This window comes from Macrosteles quadrilineatus, unplaced genomic scaffold (genome assembly GCF_028750875.1).
Source record: "Macrosteles quadrilineatus isolate MER2022 unplaced genomic scaffold, UCM_ALF_1.0 Scaffold_1__1_contigs__length_201487025, whole genome shotgun sequence".
Lineage (NCBI taxonomy): Eukaryota > Metazoa > Arthropoda > Insecta > Hemiptera > Cicadellidae > Macrosteles > Macrosteles quadrilineatus.
The window spans coordinates 50,649,138-50,671,844 of NW_026542594.1; the positions used below are offsets into that span (position 1 = coordinate 50,649,138).

The window sequence follows — 22,707 nt, forward strand, 5'->3', positions numbered from 1 at the left end:
ACATTCAATAAATATACAAACATCCCTGTGTGTTCTTTATGGCCATCAAGTGTCGTCCTTGAAGGCAGTTTTTAATTACTGTTCCAGTATTAATTTTACTATTCGTATTTTACGAACTGTGTGCTAATAGCGGGTTTCGATTGTTATAAACTAGAAACACTGAAAGTCACTACTGAACCATTATCAAAAGATAGAGACAAAAGAAGAAAATCAGATTTTGATTTATCTGGTTGAGACTCAGCAGAACTCACCATTACAAATTGTATATACTTGTATGATCTTATATTATTTAAATAGTTTTTAGAAATTGTGTTTGTTTCTTTTACATTGGATGTAGCCATACATCTCATACTCATGCTTATACATAAAGAGAAAACAGACTTACAACTGTGTATTAAATATATAGGTAGTTGATAAGATTTTCCAAGAGCTCAGAATGTTGATAAAGAGCTAATTTAACCTTCCCTTGGGACAACATGAGTGTCATATATGAACTAACTCGCTAGTTAAGGATTGTAAATATGTGTGTGGTGGCTGCACTGTCAACATGTGACGTCAGCGGCCACTGCTCAACCCTCACTCTCAGTCTGCTATGATCAGTGCGGTAAGCAATAGTGTAAGTCGATTCTATGCTTATAGTTCCGAACGTAATAATGGCGCAGTCGCGTTAGAAAAAAGTAGTTCTTCTTTCGAAGTGTATGTCGCGAGTTTGCGCGTCTTCTATTTCGGTGAATGAAAATAATTAGGACTATGGCGTCCAAAGTTAGTGGAATAGGGCGTATGTCAGAATTTAATCCTTTTGAGGAAGACATTGATTCGTACCTACTTTGTCTTAAGCATTATTTCAAGGCCAACGAGGTGAAGGACTCGGTTAAAGTGTCTATATTAATAACTGTGGTAGGCCCTAAAACTCTTTCGGTGCTTTCAGACATTTTATCACCCGGTAAAGTTGACGAAAAGACATATGAACAGCTAGTGGAAATTTTAGAGACACATTTTTCACCCAAACGACTCGTGGTGGCGGAGAGATACATGTTCTATAGTCGTGTGCAAAAACCAACAGAAACAATCTCTGAGTTCGTAGTTGCAATCAAACATTTAGCAAGCACCTGTAAATCGGTAATTTCCTAAATGATGCATTAAGAGACAAGATTATCTCCGGGATGTTAAATGATAGCATTCGACAAAAACTTTTATCGGAGGAGTTAGAATTGGACAAAACTCTTGAGTTTGCGCTCAGGCTTGAGCAGGCAGAAAAGCAAACAGGCTTGTTCACGAGTTCGGTCAACGTGGTTTCAAAAGTGAATCAAAGTAAAAGTTTTCATAAAACTAATTCCTGTTCGAGTTTTAGTAAGTTTAAAAGTGACGATAAAGGCCACAGTAACAATTTTCGTCAAAAGTGTTTTCGTTGTGCGGGTTTTGACCACAAAAGTTCGGATTGTCCGTATTCGAGTTTCAAGTGCCATAGATGCAAAAAGGTTGGGCATCTGAGTAAAGCCTGCAGAAATTTTGGAAAATTTCACAAAGTTCACCAAATTGAGGAGGCCGGTGATGGTGGTGGGGAGATGAAACCAGAAAGTGGCTGGAATCCTAGGCCTAGTGAGAGCCTGAGTGAGGCTGTGGGAAACTTGAGTTTGTATAATATAGGCCTAGGCCTACCAAACAGCGATTCTAGCTATAAGGTAAGGCTAGATGTAGAAGATGTAAAATTAAGTATGGAATTGGACACAGGTTCTGCGGTGACGATTTGTCCGCAAGAAGTGTATGCTAAACATTTTTCTCATTTGAATTTGAAACCTACTGATGTTAGGCTACTAACCTACTCTGGTGGAGTGGTTGAGGTACTTGGAGAAGTAAAAGTGAATGTGAAATATGAAGGGCAGAAATTTTTCTTGCCGTTGATTGTTGTAAATATTTCTCGTAAAGGTCAGCCTATGCTTTTAGGCAGGAATTGGCTACAGTTCATTCAACTAAATTGGAAATCAATATTTTCTTGTTCAATAACAGGCTCAAATGATGTTGCTGGAGCTGAAAGTAAGCCTAACACAGTTTTAGCAGAGGTTCAGTCTAGGCCTAGTTCTAGTAGACCTACTAGATTGTCTTCTACTGTTGCTATTGAAGAGTTGAAAAATAAGTACCACACTGTATTTAAAGGTGGTACGGGGGAAATTAAAAATGTAAATGCTCGCATTGTGTTAAATAAAAATGCTACTCCAAAGTTTTGTAAATTTAGGCAGGTGCCTTTTGTCTTACGCAAACCTGTTGAAGATGAGATAGACCGCATGATAGCGGAAGGTATAGCATACCCAGTGACTAGTTCTGAATGGGCTACGCCCCTAGTTGTTGTAGAGAAAAAGCCTAAAGGTGTTCGTCTATGCGGAGATTACAAAGTAACATTAAATCAAGTAATACAAACTGAACATTATCCGCTCCCACAACCAGAAGACATTTTTGCATCCCTGGCGGGATGTGGGTGGTTTTCTTTGATAGATCTAGAAGCAGCGTATATGCAACTGCCAGTTGCACAAGAGTCGCAAGCGTTGTTAACGCTAGCAACCCACAAGGGTTTGGTAAGATTGCGACGTGTTCCGTATGGGTTGGCCTCAGCGCCAGCACTGTTTCAAGCTGCGATCGACAAGATTATCCAAGGTCTGGAGGGGACGGTAGCCTATCTAGATGACATCATCATCGGAGGAGTGACTGAGGAAGAGGCGTATCACCGTTTGGAGAAAGTATTGCAGCGTCTTCAGGAACATGGTGTTAAAGCCAACGAAGGTAAATGTAAATTTTTGAAAACGTCTGTCCAGTATTTAGGCTATACTATTAGTGCTGTGGGTATTGGACCACAGGAAGGTATTCTTGAGGCCATTAGAAATGCGCCTGAACCTTGTAATAAAGATGAACTTAGAGCCTATGTAGGATTGATAAATTATTATGGCAAGTTCATACCAAATCTATCAAGCAAGTTAGGTTGTTTTTATGACCTTTTGAGAAAAGATGTGGCCTGGGATTGGTCGAAAACATGTTTTTTCACTTTTCAGCAAAGTAAATCATGGGTACTGAGTTCTGATGTGCTGGTTCACTACGATCCCAGCAAACCGCTCGTTTTGACCTGTGATGCGAGCCCTCGTGGAGTGGGGGCGGTACTCTCGTACATTATCAATGGTACAGAAAGACCAATAGCTTTTGCATCCAAGTCGTTAAGTGTTAGCGAGAAAAATTACTCGCAACTTCATAAATAAGCGTTAGCACTGGTATTTGCCGTTAAGAAATTTCACAAATACATATATGGTAGGCCAAATGTGATTTTGCAAACAGATCATGAACCATTAGTTGCCATATTTGGTAGTAAACGTGGTGTTCCTTGTTTAGCAGCAGCCAGACTACAACGCTGGGCGTTGATTCTTTCTACATACAACTTTGAGGTGAAGTACAGGAAGGGAGTGGACTTGCCTCACGCGGATGCCCTATCTCGCCTCCCACTGCCTGTGGAGGACACTCTGGAAATGGAATGTAACAGCGTCTCCCATGTGGACAACTGTGTGGAAGTATTTCACGTTATGAAGGTCAGTGACACTCTAATTACTGCTAAGGATATAGCCAAGTATACCCAGACAGATCCAGTGTTAGCAAAGGTTAGAGATTTCGTATGGCATGGTTGGAGACAGGTTTCAGACCAAGAGTTGGTACCTTATTTGAGGCGGAAGGATGAGCTGTCAATAGAAAATAATTGTGTTTTGTGGGGATCAAGAGTAGTGATTCCTCGTAAACTTCAATCAGTAGTTACTCGTCTTTTACACGAGCAACACCCAGGTATAACGAGGATGAAAATGTTGGCCCGAAGTTATGTGTGGTGGCCTGAATTGGAGCAGTCCATTGAAGACACAGTTGCTTCGTGCAGTGTTTGCCAATTTACTAGGAATGCCGTCCAAAAGGTTCCTTTGCAACAGTGGCCTAGGGCTACAGGTAGATGGCAGCGTATCCATATCGACTTCGCTGAAGACCCTAGCTCCAGGCAGCAGATGTTATTAATTGTTGATAGTTTTTCAAAATGGCTGGAGATCTTTATTATGAAATCAACAACTTCACTTAAAATCATTGAGCGGTTGAGAACCTTGTTTTCGTCTTATGGACTTCCAGAAGAGTTGGTGAGTGACAATCAAGCTAGTTTTGCTAGCGCTGAGTTTACAGAATTTCTTTCCAAAAATGGTATTAAATATACCAGGACTCCGCCTTATCATCCAGCTTCCAATGGTGCTGTGGAACGTTGCGTTCAAGAGGTTAAGCGTGGCCTTCAAAAACAAATTTTGGATTCACGGTACTGTGATCATGCTTTACAGCATAAACTGGACAACTTTTTGTTTGCATATCGCAACATTCCTACTACATCTTCGGGTCTATGCCCTACGGAACTGTTCTTACAGTGGAAACCCCGTACCAGGCTTGCAATTTTAAAACCCAACTTAGGAGCAACAATTGAAAACAAACGTGAGGCGCAGAGGAAGGCAGCGGACGCTCACAGAGGAGCACCTAGATTTTTCTTGGAAGGGGAGAAGGTTTTGGTGAAGACTGTTAGGCAGGAGAAGGTCAATTGGGTTCCGGGCAAGGTTTTGGAGAGGAAGAGTCCGGTAACTTACATAGTCCATGTGTTAGGCAAAAATAGATTTTGCCATGCAGATCATCTACGAGCAAGTCAGCTTGAGGAAGAAGATACCATTATTATTGATAGGCCTAATGTTGGTACCCCCATTAAACCACCATCACCCCCGCCATCACCGACGCACGTCTCGTCAGCAACGCCTGCATCTACTTCGCCGCCGAAGGCTAGTTCCCCTCACTCGAGGCCGTCTTCTGTGGCAACGGAGCAGCAGAGTTCCCCGACTCGACCAACAGCACCGAGTCCGTCAAGACCTTCAGTTGCACAGTGCAGTCCACCCACACTTCGAAGATCCAGGAGGGCTGTACACAAGCCTGTGAGGCTTGATTTGTAAAGTTACGGAAGATCGTAACAAGAAGATTTTTAGTTCAGTTTTAAAAGAAAAGTTTTGGTTTTAATGTTAAAGAGAATTTAAGTTAATTATTTTTAAATGGCCTTGGTCAAGTGTTTTATTGAAGTAAATAGAAGCAAATTTGGTTGGGGCGAGTGTCATATATGAACTAACTCGCTAGTTAAGGATTGTAAATATGTGTGTGGTGGCTGCACTGTCAACATGTGACGTCAGCGGCCACTGCTCAACCCTCACTCTCAGTCTGCTATGATCAGTGCGGTAAGCAATAGTGTAAGTCGATTCTATGCTTATAGTTCCGAACGTAATAATGAGGACAATGTATTTGTGCCCCTGTTATCTGTCTCAAAATTCATAGATTTGCAGTAGGCCTATTGACAAAGGACAAATCCAATTTAACGATCGCAATTCAAAAGTCAGTGTTTTTGTAGGTACTCCCAGAGCACATTTAACACCATCACTGTCCTTTACTTGTTTAATTTGATGGTTCTGTTATAAAAGTAATAACAAATATCTCACATCTGACAAATGGTTTATAATTATAACTAATCTCATATTCTTCAATAAGAATTGTAATGACTAGCCCTTTGAAGGGCGTTTGAAAAACGAATATACTGCACTAAGGAAATTCGGCAAATCTGCGCATTATTCCCTTTAATTTGACATATAAATCTTGCATCGGTCCAGTAGTCACTGAGAAAACAGACTTACAACTGTGTATTAAATATGTAGATGTCCTATAAAGGTTTTTGCCATTTTAAAAGTACACACTAATTTCAGTATTTATTCTATTTATACAGTTACCAAGCTTATATTTGTAAATCAATTTGATTTTATCACTATTCTATTTACATCAAAACGGTTCTTCCTTAGTTTTTATAATAATGTATATAAACTACTTGGGAATAACATAGTGTAAAACTATAACCAATTAATTGTATTCTTAAAGAGGTAAGTTAGCATGTACAGTATGCGATCGAGCGACCACAATGCTTGGGCTCGGAGACACCGGCGGCGTGTTGCAAAGATAAGCAGAGCGCATTCGCCGGGCCGTCTGTGGCTGGCAGTACGGAGAGAGGAGAGGAGAGGCAGTGGTTGTGGGGGAAGGGTTGTGGGGGGAGGTATACGCACGGGCACGTCGGTTACGTCATGCCACTACGTGTGCGCGCGCAGCACTGGAGGTGGAGCCGGATCGAGTTTCAAGCCACGGCCGCTAGGAGCGACACTGCATGGAGGGTTTACTCTACTAGTTCGGCTGAAATCGTTGGCGACGGATTTTAGTACACGATAAGATGTCTAGTGTAGAGATATAAAGTCAATGATATAACAGTGCAGTCCTATTTGCTGTTTAGGTAGCATTGTTGTAGGCCTAATATGTAATTGGAAAATCAAGAACATTTTAAATATTCAGGGAACTTTTTACCAATTTATGGATATATTTATCCTGAAATACAAAATTACACGTAAAAGTGTGACTGCTGTCCATACCTTATTATGCAAAGGACTGGCATATAGAGGTTGTGCAATGTTTTCTATGTCTGCTTGAGTCGCTCCAACAGCAATTGCAGTGTAAGAGCCTCTAGTAAACTTTTCCTTGTGCCAGTGAGTGCTGTCAAATATATATTTGTTATCGTTAAAATATAATATTTTATGGTAAACTTTAATATTTGATTAATTGGCAAACTGTACTATAAATTACTACTTTAAGTGTGATTTTACTGTTCATGCCTGACCTTGTTTAAAGTAGCTATACTATTGGTTGCAGTTCCCTTAATTATTTACTGTAAGTAATAGGCCTATAATAAATAATTCTTTTACTGTAAAGTGGAAAATTAATAGTCTTATCAGGATCAGGATGAAGTGCCAGCTGTATAGCTAGCAAAAGCCAGTGATTGACATTTTTCATTCTCAATCTAATTTGATTGGCTATTGATGACCGAACCATAAATGTTGTTTAAAATTCTAATGGAAAGAATTATTACAGCTTAACTAAACTAAAATCGTATCGTCAAAAGTTTGTAGTTTCCACACTTTTATTACCAGAAATATTTTTGACATTTTTTATTAGTCTAATCAATGATTTCAAAAACATTGTTTTAACGTTTAAGTAGAGTTTAGGTTCAGACAATTAAACTAGGGTTCTATATTTTGAAGCAAAAAATTATGAAATACATATCTGTATTTCTTGTTTGCTCAGAAGTTACAAGTTTTAATCTTATCTTTTTTTATATTCTTAAGTATTCTTTTCTTGCTATTGAAAGTGTCAAAGTCATGTCTTGTACAACATTGAGACACATTTTGTGATAGTTGATAAAAAGACTCACCAGACACATAACTTTGGTCTAGGCACAAAAGGATCATTTAAAAACTTGCGAAGGATTTGTGTGCAGATATCGGCAATTTGATCCTGGGAAAGGGTTTCCATATACTCTGCTTCCTTCCCAGAAACCCATCCCAGTAACACTGTTTCTGTGACCTTGGAGAATGAATATATCTTCTTGAACCAGCAGTCAGACAAGTCTTCTAGAAAACGTTCAGGATTTTAAGATTTACTGCTTTAAAACAATATCTTAAATTTTAAATCCAATTTATAGTTAATTTATTTATTTATTTAAGATTCTAAATCAACAATTTTACAAGCTAATCTATAGCATTAAATTAAAAGAACTAGCTGTTATCCACAGGCTTCACCCAGTTTGACTTCATAGGCTATTGATTGGTTAAGTTAAGCTGAAATAAACAAAACATATTACAGTAATACAAACCAAAAATAATCACACCTGATTTCAATAAGAATATAAAAGAATAACAAACAAACAAATAAGTACAGCTGAGTTATTTTTAACACTACGATATACGATATACAGAAAGTCCCTTTAGAAAGGAATTACGACCATAAAGGGCAATTTATGAAATAATGGATAGTTTTGCACAAGGTTTCTCGTCATGACGAACATTTTAAGTATATGGTTTATGTGGGTGTGACTTTTAGTTTTCTCAAAAGTTCATGGGTTTTTAAGTACTTTGGGATTTATATATGGATTTGTGATTTTTGTGTGCAGCAAATCGACCCCTAAATATTAGTTTTCATAGGCATATTGGGTATCAATTTAAAGCTCTTATGCTCTAGATGTGCCTTTTGCGGGTTTGCATGGTATCTCGGAAATACCCTTCGTCCTACAGGCTTTTGAAATTTCAGAGTAAGTGCTGAATTATGTTGTTAATCATCTAAACTGCTTTAAGTTTACATTTGTTTACATCAAAACAGACTGCCTCAATACAATTTTGTTTACATCCATACGAAAACGGGGTTATCTGTAGTTGGTGATGTTTCAGTGAATCCAAGTAAAATATTGTAATGCTATTTGTATAAAATGCAAAGAAGAAAATGACTTATTTTGGATTGTGTGTTGTGATAGGAATTTGTGTTTTCATGGTATGTTTTATTGATGATTTTAGGAATTGAAGTAAAATATTGTAGTGTCTTTGTTTGATATGTAAAGAAGGAATTTTGTGTTTTCATAGTGTGTTTCATTAGCATTTGTAATTTTACTAAGATGCCTAGAAGAGATTGCGCACTCAATTAAAATAATAGGACACGCAATGCAAATAATAGGGATATGATGAGAAATAATAGTTTTCACCCTTATCAACTATATATTGATTGAATATGAATATATCACGGATTTTGAAGTCCGAAAGATACTTAAAGTTTTTCATTATTTCTTTTAATGTAATGGTAAAAAATATGAGTTAGGCCACTAGGCCATTAATTTGCTATTAAAAAGGTGAAGGAAGCGAGCCCTGATGAGACTTGGGAATTGCAACCACTACTTTCGTCGGGTTGTGCTGCTCTTAACACTCAGTGTGCGAAACGCATTTAATTTCACGATGTGATCGAAGCATATGCTGGAATGCAAAAGGTATGCTGAAAGCACTGGCAAACACCTTAATGTTCCGGTATACATAATATGAGAGGATTGCCTTTGACTCTGCCTCCTCATTTAGGACACTACAGAAGGCCTGCGGACAATGAGCGTCACTTCTGGGGCCACTCATGGTTCAATACTCAGTCCGGACCTCTGGAATTTCGCCTACGACAGCCTCCTGAGGTCTGGGATACAGTTTTAACTGGCTACGCCGATAACGTTGCAGCTTTGGTAGCTGCTGCACTTAGCGTTGAGCTAGCCCAGCAGATGCGCACCATTAATGCATGGTGGCAGATCATGATCTCTACTCGCTCTGAGCAAAACCGAGATTGTGATTAAAAAAATGAAATTTTGTGGACAGAGGGGTGTGTTAAGAGTTTTCTCATTTGACTGTGTCAATCCTAAATAACTCAAAAGTGACGGACTCGCAGATAAGGGACTTACCATTTTTTGGTGCTCCAGTTGCATTCCAGAGCAACATAACCTCAGATATATCTTGATTGAGAAAAGGACGTTCATACACTAAAAATATTTTATTGACAGTGCCAAACAATAGCCTTTCAAAAGCTTCCGTTTTATACTGTGGCAGTGGAGGTATAAACAAGCTGTCAGCATATTCTTTTAAGACTCCTAGTGGTATAGTACAAATCACACTTTCGCCAATCACTTTTACACCATTCTCACAGCACACTTCAACCTTCGGTTTGTTCAAGTCTTTGGTTTTTTTAATGGAGGAACTTCTACGATCACTAGTGTAACTGTGTTCGCTGACTAGAGGTTCTTCTGTCACTGTCCTATCAGAGTCGTCTGATTCGTTTCCTTGATCACTAACACCCGAGTCATGATGCCTCCATCTTACTGAGGTTACAGAATGTTCTGTTAATAGTTTTTCAGGCGGAATGACCTGACAAACAGGATCCAATATACTGCTATATCCAGACGGTAAAATAATATTCCCCCCTTGGAGTTCCGTATAGCTACCCAATTCTAAAAGATCTATTTCATTCATGGAATCACAACCACTAATACAAGTCTCTCTTTTTAATAAACAATCAAATATTAAAGATTTAATTCGTCTATCTTCAGGATCTGCTACGCGGTCCAGATACATAGCAGCCTCCAACATGATGTGTTCCCCCACGCTGTTGATGCCTTCAGGGGGTAAGTATTGGCAGAGGAAGTATTCTTCACATCGATGCAAAAAGCACATATAAGCCTCATATATTTCCTAAAAACAAAACCAATATTTCAAAACCTCGATTCAGTTTTATATTTCAAAAAAATTACAATGAAATTTGTTTTTGTGGTAAGTACATCTCAAAATGAGGTCACATACTCATGGTACACACAAAAGTTTGCAAGAAACTTACAATTTTACTTACAACTTACAAGAAAATAAAGAGCTAACTGTAAGAGTAATAACATATGGATTTTTCATTTTAGCGAATTTCCCATATAGGGAATAAGCTATTACCGTAGTACTCATGGTAAGACCTGGACGCGGGACCGATTTTTTTTTTTCGTTTTGAGGTCCCTAGAGGCCAAAAACACCATCCGTTCAAATTCATATATATATATATATATATTTATATATATATATATGTGTCCGTCAGCACAATAACTCGAGCAAAAATGATCCGATTTTGATGAAATTTGGTACAAACGTGTAAACCTACGTTTATTCGAACGAGTTCGCGATCCAGCATGATCGGACCATGGGAACGGGTGTTTACGGGGGGTTTTATGGGGTAAAAATAGGGTTTTCCCATTTTTGACCCAAAAAACATAAAATTTAGCAATTTATTTCCAAACCATTTTGTAGAGCTTAAAAAAACAAATAATTTAGTATATTGAAGCGTTATTATGCGCCTAATGGTTACAGAGAAAATTCCAAAAAATTGTAAATTTAAAATTCCCATGTTATTCTTATGGAGAATAAGTAAACTGTTGTAGTTTGGTTGTTTATGAACATATTTTGATCAAATTTGGAAAATGTTTTTATTTCTTACTAACTATTAACATTTAAAAAAAAAACTGTTTTACCCTCCCTGATGCAGCAAACCTAAGTACTTGTTAAACTAATTCTATTTAAATCAGGAATAAATGTTATATTTTTAAGTAGACATTTCAGTGTAAATCCAATCAGTCAAATGGAAATTTGCTTAGTCTGCAGGTTTGCTGCGGCGGGGGTATTTTAAATTTGTGTAGTATTCCCAGTCTCAAGAACAATTAATAGTGGAAGAATATTAGGAAAATCGACCTAACAAATTCGGACTAAATAGAAATTTTGCTCAGTTGTTAAGTAAGCCAAGTTGATGAAAATGTCAAAAGTCCCCATTAATCTCGGCTGTGCTTCAGCCGCCATATTGGAAAATGGCGACCAATTTTCACTTTTTTGACAATATTTTACAAACAATTGGTATTACAGCGTTTTGTAAATACAGAAGTTAAAGAACACCTAAAAATGCATATTTTTTTACATTACAAGATTTGCTCTATCTCTAACGGTTATTGAATAATAAAATTTAGTATTAAATTTAAAATTCCCATAATGGAGGAAAATAAAATTGTTGCAGTTTGCTTATTTATGGATACTAGATATCCCGTTGCTCGAAATCAAGCAAAACTGCAACTTGTCATAAAAGAGTAAAAGAACAGTAACGAAAACATAAACAGTTAGCTTGACCTCAATTAAAGAGTCATTCCAAGAAAGTTAGTTAAAGACTTTTATAAAAATATGAAAATATTATGTTGTAAAAAATTATAGTAATATACAATTTAAATATAGATCCTATACCTCATACTGCTTTGGTTATCTCTCAAGCACTGTAGGCGGGTGCCCTCTATGCTCACGTATATAGGTCAACCACCTAGTGTAAAGTGAGATTTTAAGACATATTTAGACCTAAATTCATCTCTTGACGCCATACGGTACGACACGTACTCTAGCATTGTTAAATCATTTCTATGCTCGGTTTCATTTTGGGCGGGTTTTAATGAGGAGTCCCAACCTACGTCTCCGCGTCTCCTGGGAATAGAAATGAGTAAGTATGTGGATCTAACAACAGATCTAGAATAGATTACGCGCCATACATTATTAGTACTAGACCTAAAAACTAAAAATCTTCAGGTTCGTCTACACAAGAAATAACTACTGTCGAGAAAGGTATTGAGGAAGGGTTCCCTGGGTAAGGTACTGAAGATATTTTAAAAAGTGTGAATCAAAAGTTAGACCTTATTCGCAATATCTCTTCTGGGTTGGAGACATTAAAGGAGACTACTGCTGAGATCAGGGCTAGTCAAAATTTTTTGTCAGACCAGTATGATAAATTTGAAAATGCATTAAAATGTTTGCCGAGTATGGAGCAAGAGTTAAAAAAAGTTACGTGAAACTCTGGTAGAGAAGGATAAGGAGATCTTGGAGCTGAAAATACAGGTGAATAAACTTGAGCAGTATGGTAGAAATAAAAATTTGGAGGTGAATGAGGTAGCGGAAGTTAAAGGTGAGAGTGTGGAAGAGGTGGTAATGAAAATTGCCGAAAAGTTTGGGGTGCAGTTAGAGGAGAGGGACATTGAAATTGCTCATTGTTTACCTAAAACAAAAACTGAACAACGGCCTGCTAATATAATTGTACAGTTTGCCAACAGAAAAGTACGTCCAATAGGTTATTGGAGGCTAGGAAGAAAGTTGTAACAAATGCAGAGGTTACAGGACATCATGGTGGAAGAATCTACATCAGCGAAAATCTTTCCTTTTACTACAGAAACCTATTGAAGATAGCTAAAGATCAGGCAAAGAGTATCAACTTCAAGTACATCTGGTATAAATATGGGTCTGACTTAGGGGAGGTACAAATGAGGCATTTAGTTCAAAATTCCTCCGTGAACAGCGCTGTAGTAGAGAGCACTTTGGCAATAAAGGTTTACTAATCGCAAAAATAGTTCTGTTCATAAAATAAAATTATAAACGCCTCAAATTCAATTTTACTATTTTTAATTATAAAATTTAACTATCATAACCTAACCGAACTAACCAAACTTGCTGATAAAGAAATAGTAATTGGAAAAATAATTATGTTTATTAAATAAAACTAGAAATTGCTCAGTTAAAATTTTATAATGACTTAATAATAAAATTAAACTGTAATAACCAAACCAAACCAACCAAACTTGCTGATAATAAAAAAATCTTGGACAAAAAGTGCTACAAGCGGGATTCGAACCCGGGACCTACAGTATATCAGCCCGGCACGCTAACCATTAGACCACCGAGGCCGATGGCTATCGAACGTTTTGTTACGGTAATGGCGTTCCCTCAGCTAATAAGAAGCACTCAGCTGTCATCGTAGCCTCTTCTATACCTCCCCTGAGTAAATACCATATAAATATGGAGCGGTTCGGGCGAGGAAGGAAGATAATTCCAAGGTCATAGTAATTGATACAGAGGAAGATTTAGTTAAAATTAAGTAAGTTGTATTTTAGTTTCGTAATTACATTATGGCATACTTCTAAATGGCTGAAGCTATAAATGATGATGATGAGATAAAATCTGTTAGCTGCCAATACATAGCAGAATTAATAATTTGCGCAAAGAAACACAATTTTGATAATGGTTTAACCTTTTTTCATTGCATCTCTTAAAAAACATTGGAATGAGTTCATTTTGTTGTTTGACACTAGTTTAAAATTCCTGTATGTAATTGTTTTGACAGAAGTAAATATAAAGGAGAGTTTAGTAGATATGTTTAACTTAAATGGTTATAATGTTTATTTTAATTTAAGAGTGAACAGAATAAAACAGCTGGCGTGCTTGCTTAGGCCTTTATCGAAACTCTTTCTCATGCAGAGATTTCAAAACTTTAACCTGGCACACTTATATCAATCACCCTGTATATTAAAACGTGACGTGACAGGGTTTTTTTATGTCACGATTCTGAACTAACCACATGACGGATTTTCATGATTTTTGTGTTGAAAGGAAGACAATTTTAAGAAGTAGGGAATGTTGAAGTCATAATTTTAGTTTGGGGTTTCAGGTTTTTATAAATTAAGTTTTAATTTTTAAAAAGTCTAGCAGCCGACACTAACATTCCAAATTAGCTTTTGGTATAATATAATTTGCTTAACATAACAGCTATAAACATTTAGCGTGTGTAACACAAATTCAGCATTTGGATAAAAATGAAAAGACATATGTAGGGTTGACTTATTTTTATACTATTTGTAATGCCATAATCATTGATACGTTCAATTCTTCCGTAAGAGGATGACAGGTTATTTAAATTTACATAGTAAAATACTAGTTGTTCAAATTATTTTTTGAAAGCAGTCTTCAAAGTCTTTGGTTTGTTTTAGTGCAATATAATTTGTTTCAACTAACAGCTGGTTAAATATAAACCCAGATGGATGACATGGATTGAACACAATGTTATCATTGACCTAGGATACTAGAATTAGACTTGCACAATTTTTATTTCAGGATAAGTTTTGCCAACAATGTCATTTGGAGCCTTCTGATTGACTACAGTACACCCCCTCTTAACCGACCTCGTATTAACCGATAATCGGATTATCCGCCTTCGATAGTAAAATAATACAGTTTGTTTTAACCGACCTTGCTTTGAGAGCAGTTCGGTTTAACCGCCACTTTCTAGGAATCTCGGCATTTCCGCTCCCACGCTGGGCGATGAGAACTGAACCATACCCTTATCTCCACAGGATATGACTAAGAATGAGTTATTTTGTATTGATCACAAAAAATATAGCATATTGTCAGTTTGTCATCATCGTTCACAGTGCGAGCACATCTGATCTAATTTGTTACCTGTGCGGCAAATTTATAACATCGTTAAGTGTGTCTTATTGCTGGAGTAAACAAAAAACGCAACTTGTAGGGAGGGCAGGGAAGGGGGGTTAACAATACCAAGGTCCAAGGTCAAGATAGTTTTTGTAACTCGAGCCTCCAGTGAGAGGCTATAAATAAACATCCTGTCTTGTAACAAAATGGTTGCTTGTATCTTTAATTTCTACAAAAGGTCCTGTAATGTATTACGATGGATTCGGAAAGCATCAATTAATACATTACAGTACTAAAGTTATTAAAATAGGAATTTGTATTGACTCTTGCCTAGTACTATAATATATTCCACTGAAAGGAGGCCCATTTGACTTAACCGTGTTTTGTGTTTATTTGTGACTTTTCTATCAATACAAAAAAGGAAATAAGAGTAGTTTATTTGATAAATAATGCAAGTATGACTTAATATAATGATTATATAATTCCAAATGAATAGCACTTCATTATGTTATGATTTTAGGGATTGCTCGTTGTTGTAATATTTGATACTCTGCCTTTCCTTCTTTACTTTATGTCTAAACTGTTAAATCATATGTTATTTATGTTTTTGTTCATTGACTGTTTGTACACAATCCTCTAACATGTTCAAGTATCATTCCTTAGTAAATTAAAGCCTTGTTCTGTCCAGGTAACTAATTTCATTTCTATTACAATTTAATTTACTTAGATCAAGAAGAATGGATCGTATTCTATGTCCAAATATACTAGAGTTGAATTCAGAATCAAACAATTCATCTACAGTTTGGAAACACTGGCAACACAGATTCCAAAATTTTATTAGAAGTACAAATGCTAACGAGGAAGAGAAATTTTGTCTTCTTATCAATTACATATCACCTACCATGTATGAATACGTAAGTCAATGCCATTCTTACAATGAAGCTTTAACTGTCCTCAAAAATGTATTTGTTAAACCTGTAAACGAGGTTTTTGCTAGACATAAACTCTTTACTCGCCGTCAAGAAACAAATGAGACTGTTGACTGGTATTTAGAATCATTAAGACTACTTAGTCGCGACTGTCAATTCAAAGCAGTTACAGCGGAAAGCAATCGTGATGACTGTATTCGTGACTCATTTATTAGAGGTCTTTTAAGTCCTGTAATACGACAACGCCTACTCGAAAATGAAAATTTGACTTTGGCGGATGCTCATGCTCAAGCTCGTGCTTTGGAGATGGCTCAACTACATTCCTTGCAGTATGACACTCCTTGTGCAACAATAAATGCTGTTTCAAATGACTTATTGACTAAGGACTCTGCTACTGATAAAACCACTAGTGTTAGTCACGACCCTGCTGTAGGAGCTGTGCGTTCCAAATGCTACTTTTGTGGTGGATTTAGACATCCTCGCATAAACCAGGGTGTCTACTACATTCTGGATAAAAAATTCATGGACAATTCCCCTACATTTAAGGACTTTTGTCGGTGTGATAACAGAATAATATTCCTGATTTGTCAAACTGTATTAATCTTGTTCTTCATTGTAGTTGTTCCAGAGAGAAAAGTAAATAATAATAGACAAGAATTAAATTTCAAAATAGAAACTTATTGAAAGTAAACAAACATATACTTTAGGTACAGCTTTAATAGTGTAACAGAAAAACGCAATCATTGTCTCCTGCAATAGCGACAAAATCCTAAATATCTCCATCGGTCACGGAAACATCATAACATAGCTTATCCGATCCAGGCGGATTAATTTGGCATTATTCGCCCTGGCACAACGTTAGGTTCTCGACTACTTTTGAAAAAAAATCTGTAATGCATAATGAATGAATATATTGTAACTCGGTTCTAGGTACAAAATCGGTATGGTAAGCGGCTACCAGTAAGCACAGAGTAAGATTATTGTCTTTCATCTGCAAAGTTAATATTGACACATAGCGATCATTAGTCAATCTTAGGCTCAATTACATTTTCTTAGTATATTTTACAGCTCTTTCAAAGAGTCAAAATACCCAGGCCTAGGCCTAATTATTTAGGAGGGCCTACCGTTAGCATACCGTTATACGACTGTAGACACCAGTCGGTAGGCCTAATCAATTAGAACTGTCAAATAACTCGAAAAGCATTGTGAGCTTTTTTCAATTTCGACACCATCATAGGCATTTTTAGGCAAGAGACAATGACTTTAAGTTAGAGGTTCATAAGTAGTGAGTGAGTGTATTGAATAAACAAAATTAATATCCATAATAGCCCCACAAAATCATTCTCAAGTTGACAAATAATATGGGAGTAAGTTAGCGTACTTATCGTTATACGACTGTACACACCAGCCGGTGGGCTTGATCAATTAGAACTGTCAAATATCTTAGATAGAGTCTGTTAATAGAGTCTGTGCCCTTTTTTCTATTTCGACACTGGTGGCATTTTTAGACAAGAGACTTACCTAACTTAAAAGGCCATAAATAGTGAGTGAGTGTGTTATTCTGTTAATAAACAGAATTGATATCCATAATGACCCCAAAACATCACTCTCAAGTTGACAAATAAGTTAACCATAGCTTAAGTTAAGTTAAATTATTTAATGTTTTTGTCGAACGCTTGACAACTAACTTAAGCTAGGCCTACGGTACTCAAGTTGCTCTGTAAATGTTGTGTTAGTTACTTTATTTAAGTTAAATATATTTGTAGCCTAACTTATTTGAAATTAAGAATTTTAACTTACTTCAGTCAGGTTTTAGTCGAACGCTTAAAAACTAGCCTAACTTAGGTACCTAAGCCACTAAAACATTTAAGGCTATGTTCAATAAACTTACATTAAGCTTCAACTTTTTGTAGTAGTTCAAGTCTAATCCAAACCGCCATGCCACAATGTTTTAGTAGTGTTGTATTTTTAACTTAAATATTAGTTTTGTATAAATTTGTATATAGTAATTAATTGACGCAATCTATCCGATAATGTCGGTCAAGGATGAAGACATCAAGTATCAAGTAAGTTAGTAAGTAGGCCTAACTTACAGTAGCCTAGAAACTTGTTTAACTTAGGTAAGTTTGGCCTGTTAAGTTAAACGCCTAGGCTGGGCTATGTTCTGGGGGTTTAATTATAACTTAGGCATTTAAGTTAAGTAGGATTTTAAATGAGTGGCCAACATATTTAGATTTTAAATTGGTGACCTCCTTTTAACTGATTAAGTTAGTAGAATTAAAAACCCAAAATTTTAACAGCCCCCTTCAGTTGAAATAAAGGAGGAGTAGGCCTAAGTTAGTTTGGTCCACAACGCTAACCGCTGACTTAGGCTAGCAACACACAACTTTGACACTCACACAGGCCTAACTTATTGCAACTCAATTTGGGTGTATTATAAATGTATATTCATAAAGGCCCAAAACAAATATATCCTCATGGCGCTTTCAGACAGCTAACTTACCGGTACTACGTTAAGTGTTGTTTGGTTAAGCCTACTTAATATATTTGTAGCCTAAGTATTTGGAGTGAACAATTTACTTCACGGTTATTTATGAGTTTATATGGATGGCTGAAGCTAATTTAAAAGTCACTTTCTAGCTGATATGACAGTTTTAAATTAAAAAACTTCTTGATCAGCATTGCAAGTTTTATTAAATTTACAGAAAAAGATATACTACGTCTAATAACACTAAAGTTAAACCATATATTTACACTTATACTGTAAACTCACAAGATGGTAGGCCTAAATAAGTTATACATTAAAGATGGTAAGTGGTGAGCTTTATTAATTGGATATTACATTCCAATTATCATCAGGCCCAATGCAGGCTATTTTTGGGTTTGCGATTTGGCTATAAACAATAGCCTAGCCTAACGAGTTATAAGTTATCATAGAAACAATTCATTAGGGCCTACTTGAATTATAATTAGAACAACAACTAATTTAACTCTACTATAGGCCTAATTTATTTTTAATGTTATCAGAGGATTAAATTTAAAGCATATATAGAAACAAGAACCACTAAGTACATTTGAAGTTACAAGGGTGGTTTTAGCAAATTGCCCTAATTAGGGAAGTAGCTATTACCGTAGGTAGCATGGTAAGACTTAGGCCCGGGACCAATTCGCTTTTTTGTTTTGATGTCCTCAGAGGCCAAAAACACCATTCGTTCAATTTTTATATACCTATGAATATATACTGTTATCTACGTGTCCGTGAACACGATAACTTGAGTAATTATTGTCAGATTTTAATGAAATTCGGTTGATGGTGAGTAAGGTGGGATAAACTTGGATGAGTTAGAGAATCGGCATTATCGGACCATGGGAACGCCCCGTTCCCATAGGGTTAAAAATTTTATAGGGTAAAAATTGGGTTTTCTCATTATTGACCCTCAAAACATAAAATTTCCCAATTTCCCTCTAGACCTTTTTAACACGTTTGCTGCAGCCCATCAAATAGCAGGCGTAGCCCCAGTGTGGCGCAGCCCGCAGCGTCGAACAAACCCTATTGCCGGGTGATTGGCTTTCATATTTTGGTATGACGAATATCAAATAACGTATGGTAATGTATTGTTTCATGACAAGAGTCGACGTAGTTTGCTAAACACCCACAGTAGATGCCATTATTTTACAATAAAACACACTAATATAGAACAAAATTACAGTTAACAAACGTAATGAGTGAGTCAAAATCCACCAGGTATAGTTTCGGAACGAGTAACGATAATTACAAACCGATTGCACCACAAAACTACCACTGTCATACACGAAGCACGGACAAATATACTCCGACCTACACCGGAGTGCGACTGCACTCAAACCGAATAAGTTTGGCGGGTTCACACTACCGCCCGGGCGGTAACACGCACGCAATGTGTTAAAGAGAAATTCATAACGTAATTCAGTATATCAAAGTGTTTCTGTACGGTTATCAGTTAGGAAGAATATTAAAAAAATTATAATTTTAAAATTCCTATTCTTATTCTTAAAGAATATTGTAAAATGTTCAATTATTTTGCTTGTGTTATGGATATATTTTGATCAAACATGGTAAACTTATTTATTTCATACTAAGCTGTTATTATTTTACTAAAAATACATTTTATTACTGTAGTTACCCTGTAACAGCAAACCTAGGTACTCGCTAAACCTAATGTTATTTAAATGGATTTTATTGCAAATTAATTCAGGCAAATGAAAATTTGCTTAGATGGCAGGTTTGCTGCGGCGGGGGTATTTTAAGTTAAAGCTGTGATTGCGTATTAATCCGTAGTTTGCTTGTACGCCAGTTCAAAGCTCCTCGCCACTTACTTATATCATTTGTTAAGAGAATGACACTAAGGTCAGTAATAGGTTTTTTTGAGCATGAGAAACATATTGAATGCTGACATTCATCACCAGATGCCTGTGACCCTGACAAAACGATAGCGGGTAAAGTGCAGAAATAGGCTAGAGAGTTAGGTTAACAAATTGCCATGAAAATGTTCATATAGGAAGCATTTGTGTTCTTTGTAGGGTAGGCACCTACCCAATCTTCCCACTGAAGACCACAAAGAAAAAAGATTTCACAGCCATTTTTACACTCCATAACTCATTTCCGCCCTTTTATCTCACTCAGTGCAATAATGCTCTCTAGCGTTCAGTCATTTGGCCATGGATGTCGGCGTCGGATATGTTTCTTATATAAAAAACCCTATTATTGACCTTATCTCGCACCTGGCAGGAGATGCAATGGTTTAAACAATTTTTTAAACACAGCGAAGCATACATGGTAGCTACAGAGCTATAAATTGTGTCAATCTGTTTACAAGTGATGCCAGTTAGCGGTGAGGTAGAAGCAAAGTACGGATCCATACCTATTAACTGCCTTTCTTAAAGAAATAACACTCGAGGTGGCTTTACAAATTTTAGGAACAGTTTGCACACCTACGCGACATGCTCTTTCCAAAGATACGTGAACCAATGGTCAAAATTGTATATGAAATGGCAGTAGAGTTTAGTGGACAAATTTTGTGTAGGCGTATTATAGGCTATATAGATGTACATTAAGTTGCTTTGCAAGTATCCGGTAGTCTATAAACAAAAGCCTAACCTTATATCATAGAAACAAACTGTTAGGGCCTACTTGAATTATTATTAGAAAAACCACTAACAAAACTGTAATTTATGTTTAATGTTATCAAAGATGGTCAAAAGTTTAAACTTAAAGCATATATTAGGCAAGAACCAATAATGTTGAAGTTACCTAAAGGGTTTTTTTAGTAATGCCTCTTTTTGCGTTTGAATCAAACCAAAATTTATAGTTCCTTCGTACGCCACACAAGGCTCCTGACCATTATTAACATCCTTTGTAAACAAAATAACATACAACTTCTGAACTTCCAGCTCTGTAACTGACATGTAGGCGTACGCTTCGCTTTTTGTGTTTTCAAGAATTGGAATCCATTGAATCTCCCGTTGGGTACGAGCTGGTACGAGGTAAGGTCAGTCATATGTTGTTTACCATGAGAAACATATAGAAAGCTGACATTGAAACTCTCTTTATTGTTCTCTTTACATAATATTACAGAATATTCACGCTATACTGACTAAATTACATGTTTCAAATTAAATTATTGATTCTGTTTGTACATTTATAAAAAACACACTTTCACACTTTGGAACAATAAAGTCTGCATCCCGAGGTCAAAACCTCATTGCCAAATGACTGACGTTTAGTTGGTTTTTTTGTTGGGTACTCAAACTTCTCACCAAAGTCCACTAAAGAAAAAGGGGGCTTTTCCAACTCCGCACGGTGGTCAGAAATATGTCAAAACCGACTGTCCAACTCCGCACGGTGGTCAATTTTGGCTCTCGCAGCCGTCAGGCTTGTATTTGAAGCTTGAAATTGTTACAAATGTACACAACTTAAAACTGTACGAAACTACAGTATCTAATAGAATAAAGTTAATTAATACAAAATAGAATACTTATGTTTCATTTGAATTTACCTATCACTAACCTAACCTAACCTAACCAAACCAAACCTAAGCTGTCATATGAATACAGTTGCTATGAACAAATAAAAGTGTAATATTACTTTGGGGACACACGGTATGCATATAGAATACCTTAGGTATATTATAAACAAGTCTGAACCCTTCGGGGCCATGAAATTTTTCCTGGCTTAAATTTGACCACCGCGCAGAGTTGGGCTATCCCCATTAAAGGATTTCACGGCCATGTTCACTCCATTACCCATTCCCACACTTTTATCTCACTGATTGCGTTAGGGCCATAGCCTTAAGTCATCTGGCGATGGATGTTGGCATCAAATATGTTTCGCGTAATCATGAACCTTACTGACATTATCCCGCATGTGGCGGGAGATGCAATGGTTTAAACATATTTTAAAACACAACTAAGCATATGGTAGCTCCTAAACCAGTACACTATAATAGAGCGGTTATGATAAGACACTATGTAGAGCGGACATGTAATGCTTTGTAGGAGAGTTTTCATCTCAAGTCCAGACTTTGATCTCAGGTTTCCTGTAGACGTGCCCAAAATGCAGTACGCCAATTCCATTAGTCCGCATTGAGACACACTTGAATCCATAAAAATACAATGAATTTGTTAGGTATTAGGATTTCCGTTCAGCTTTAGTACTGTGAAATGTGGGAATCCTATATAGGAATTATGACAAAAAGTGGCAGTTGTAATACCGTCACATAGTTAGGGCCAAACGAGTAGGCAGCGTTAGTGCTGTAGCTAACATGTCCGCTATATAGCTTGTATTCTCAATAGTTTTACAATCTTCATGTTAACCTACCACCATGTTCACATGACCTTGTAATGTGTGTTTCTGATCATGTTTCAAAGAGGTTGTATGGGGCGAATATGGGTGTTTGTCACTTTTGACTGTAAAATCATCAAAATTTCATGGGGTGTTATGGATGATATTCAAAAAAATTAGTATTTCATGTCTATTGTCAAATGAAGGGTTGTAGAAAAAATGATAA

General features: G+C 36.6%; 1 protein-coding gene across 3 annotated transcripts in view; it reads right to left on the bottom strand.

Annotated features, from left to right (window-relative positions):
* Window positions 1-22,707, bottom strand: part of LOC128983011 (peroxisomal N(1)-acetyl-spermine/spermidine oxidase-like) — an 86,640-nt gene that overhangs the window by 28,471 nt on the left and 35,462 nt on the right. For 2 of the 3 annotated variants that reach the window (XM_054402128.1, XM_054402130.1), the window contains exons 3-5: window positions 9,380-10,163; window positions 7,331-7,529; window positions 6,495-6,615 (exon numbers count right to left, since the gene is read on the bottom strand). In XM_054402128.1, coding sequence (XP_054258103.1) covers window positions 6,495-6,615; window positions 7,331-7,529; window positions 9,380-10,163 — 1,104 coding nt within the window. The remainder of the gene's footprint in view (window positions 1-6,494; window positions 6,616-7,330; window positions 7,530-9,379; window positions 10,164-22,707) is intronic. The other variant, XM_054402129.1, reaches the window with a different exon arrangement.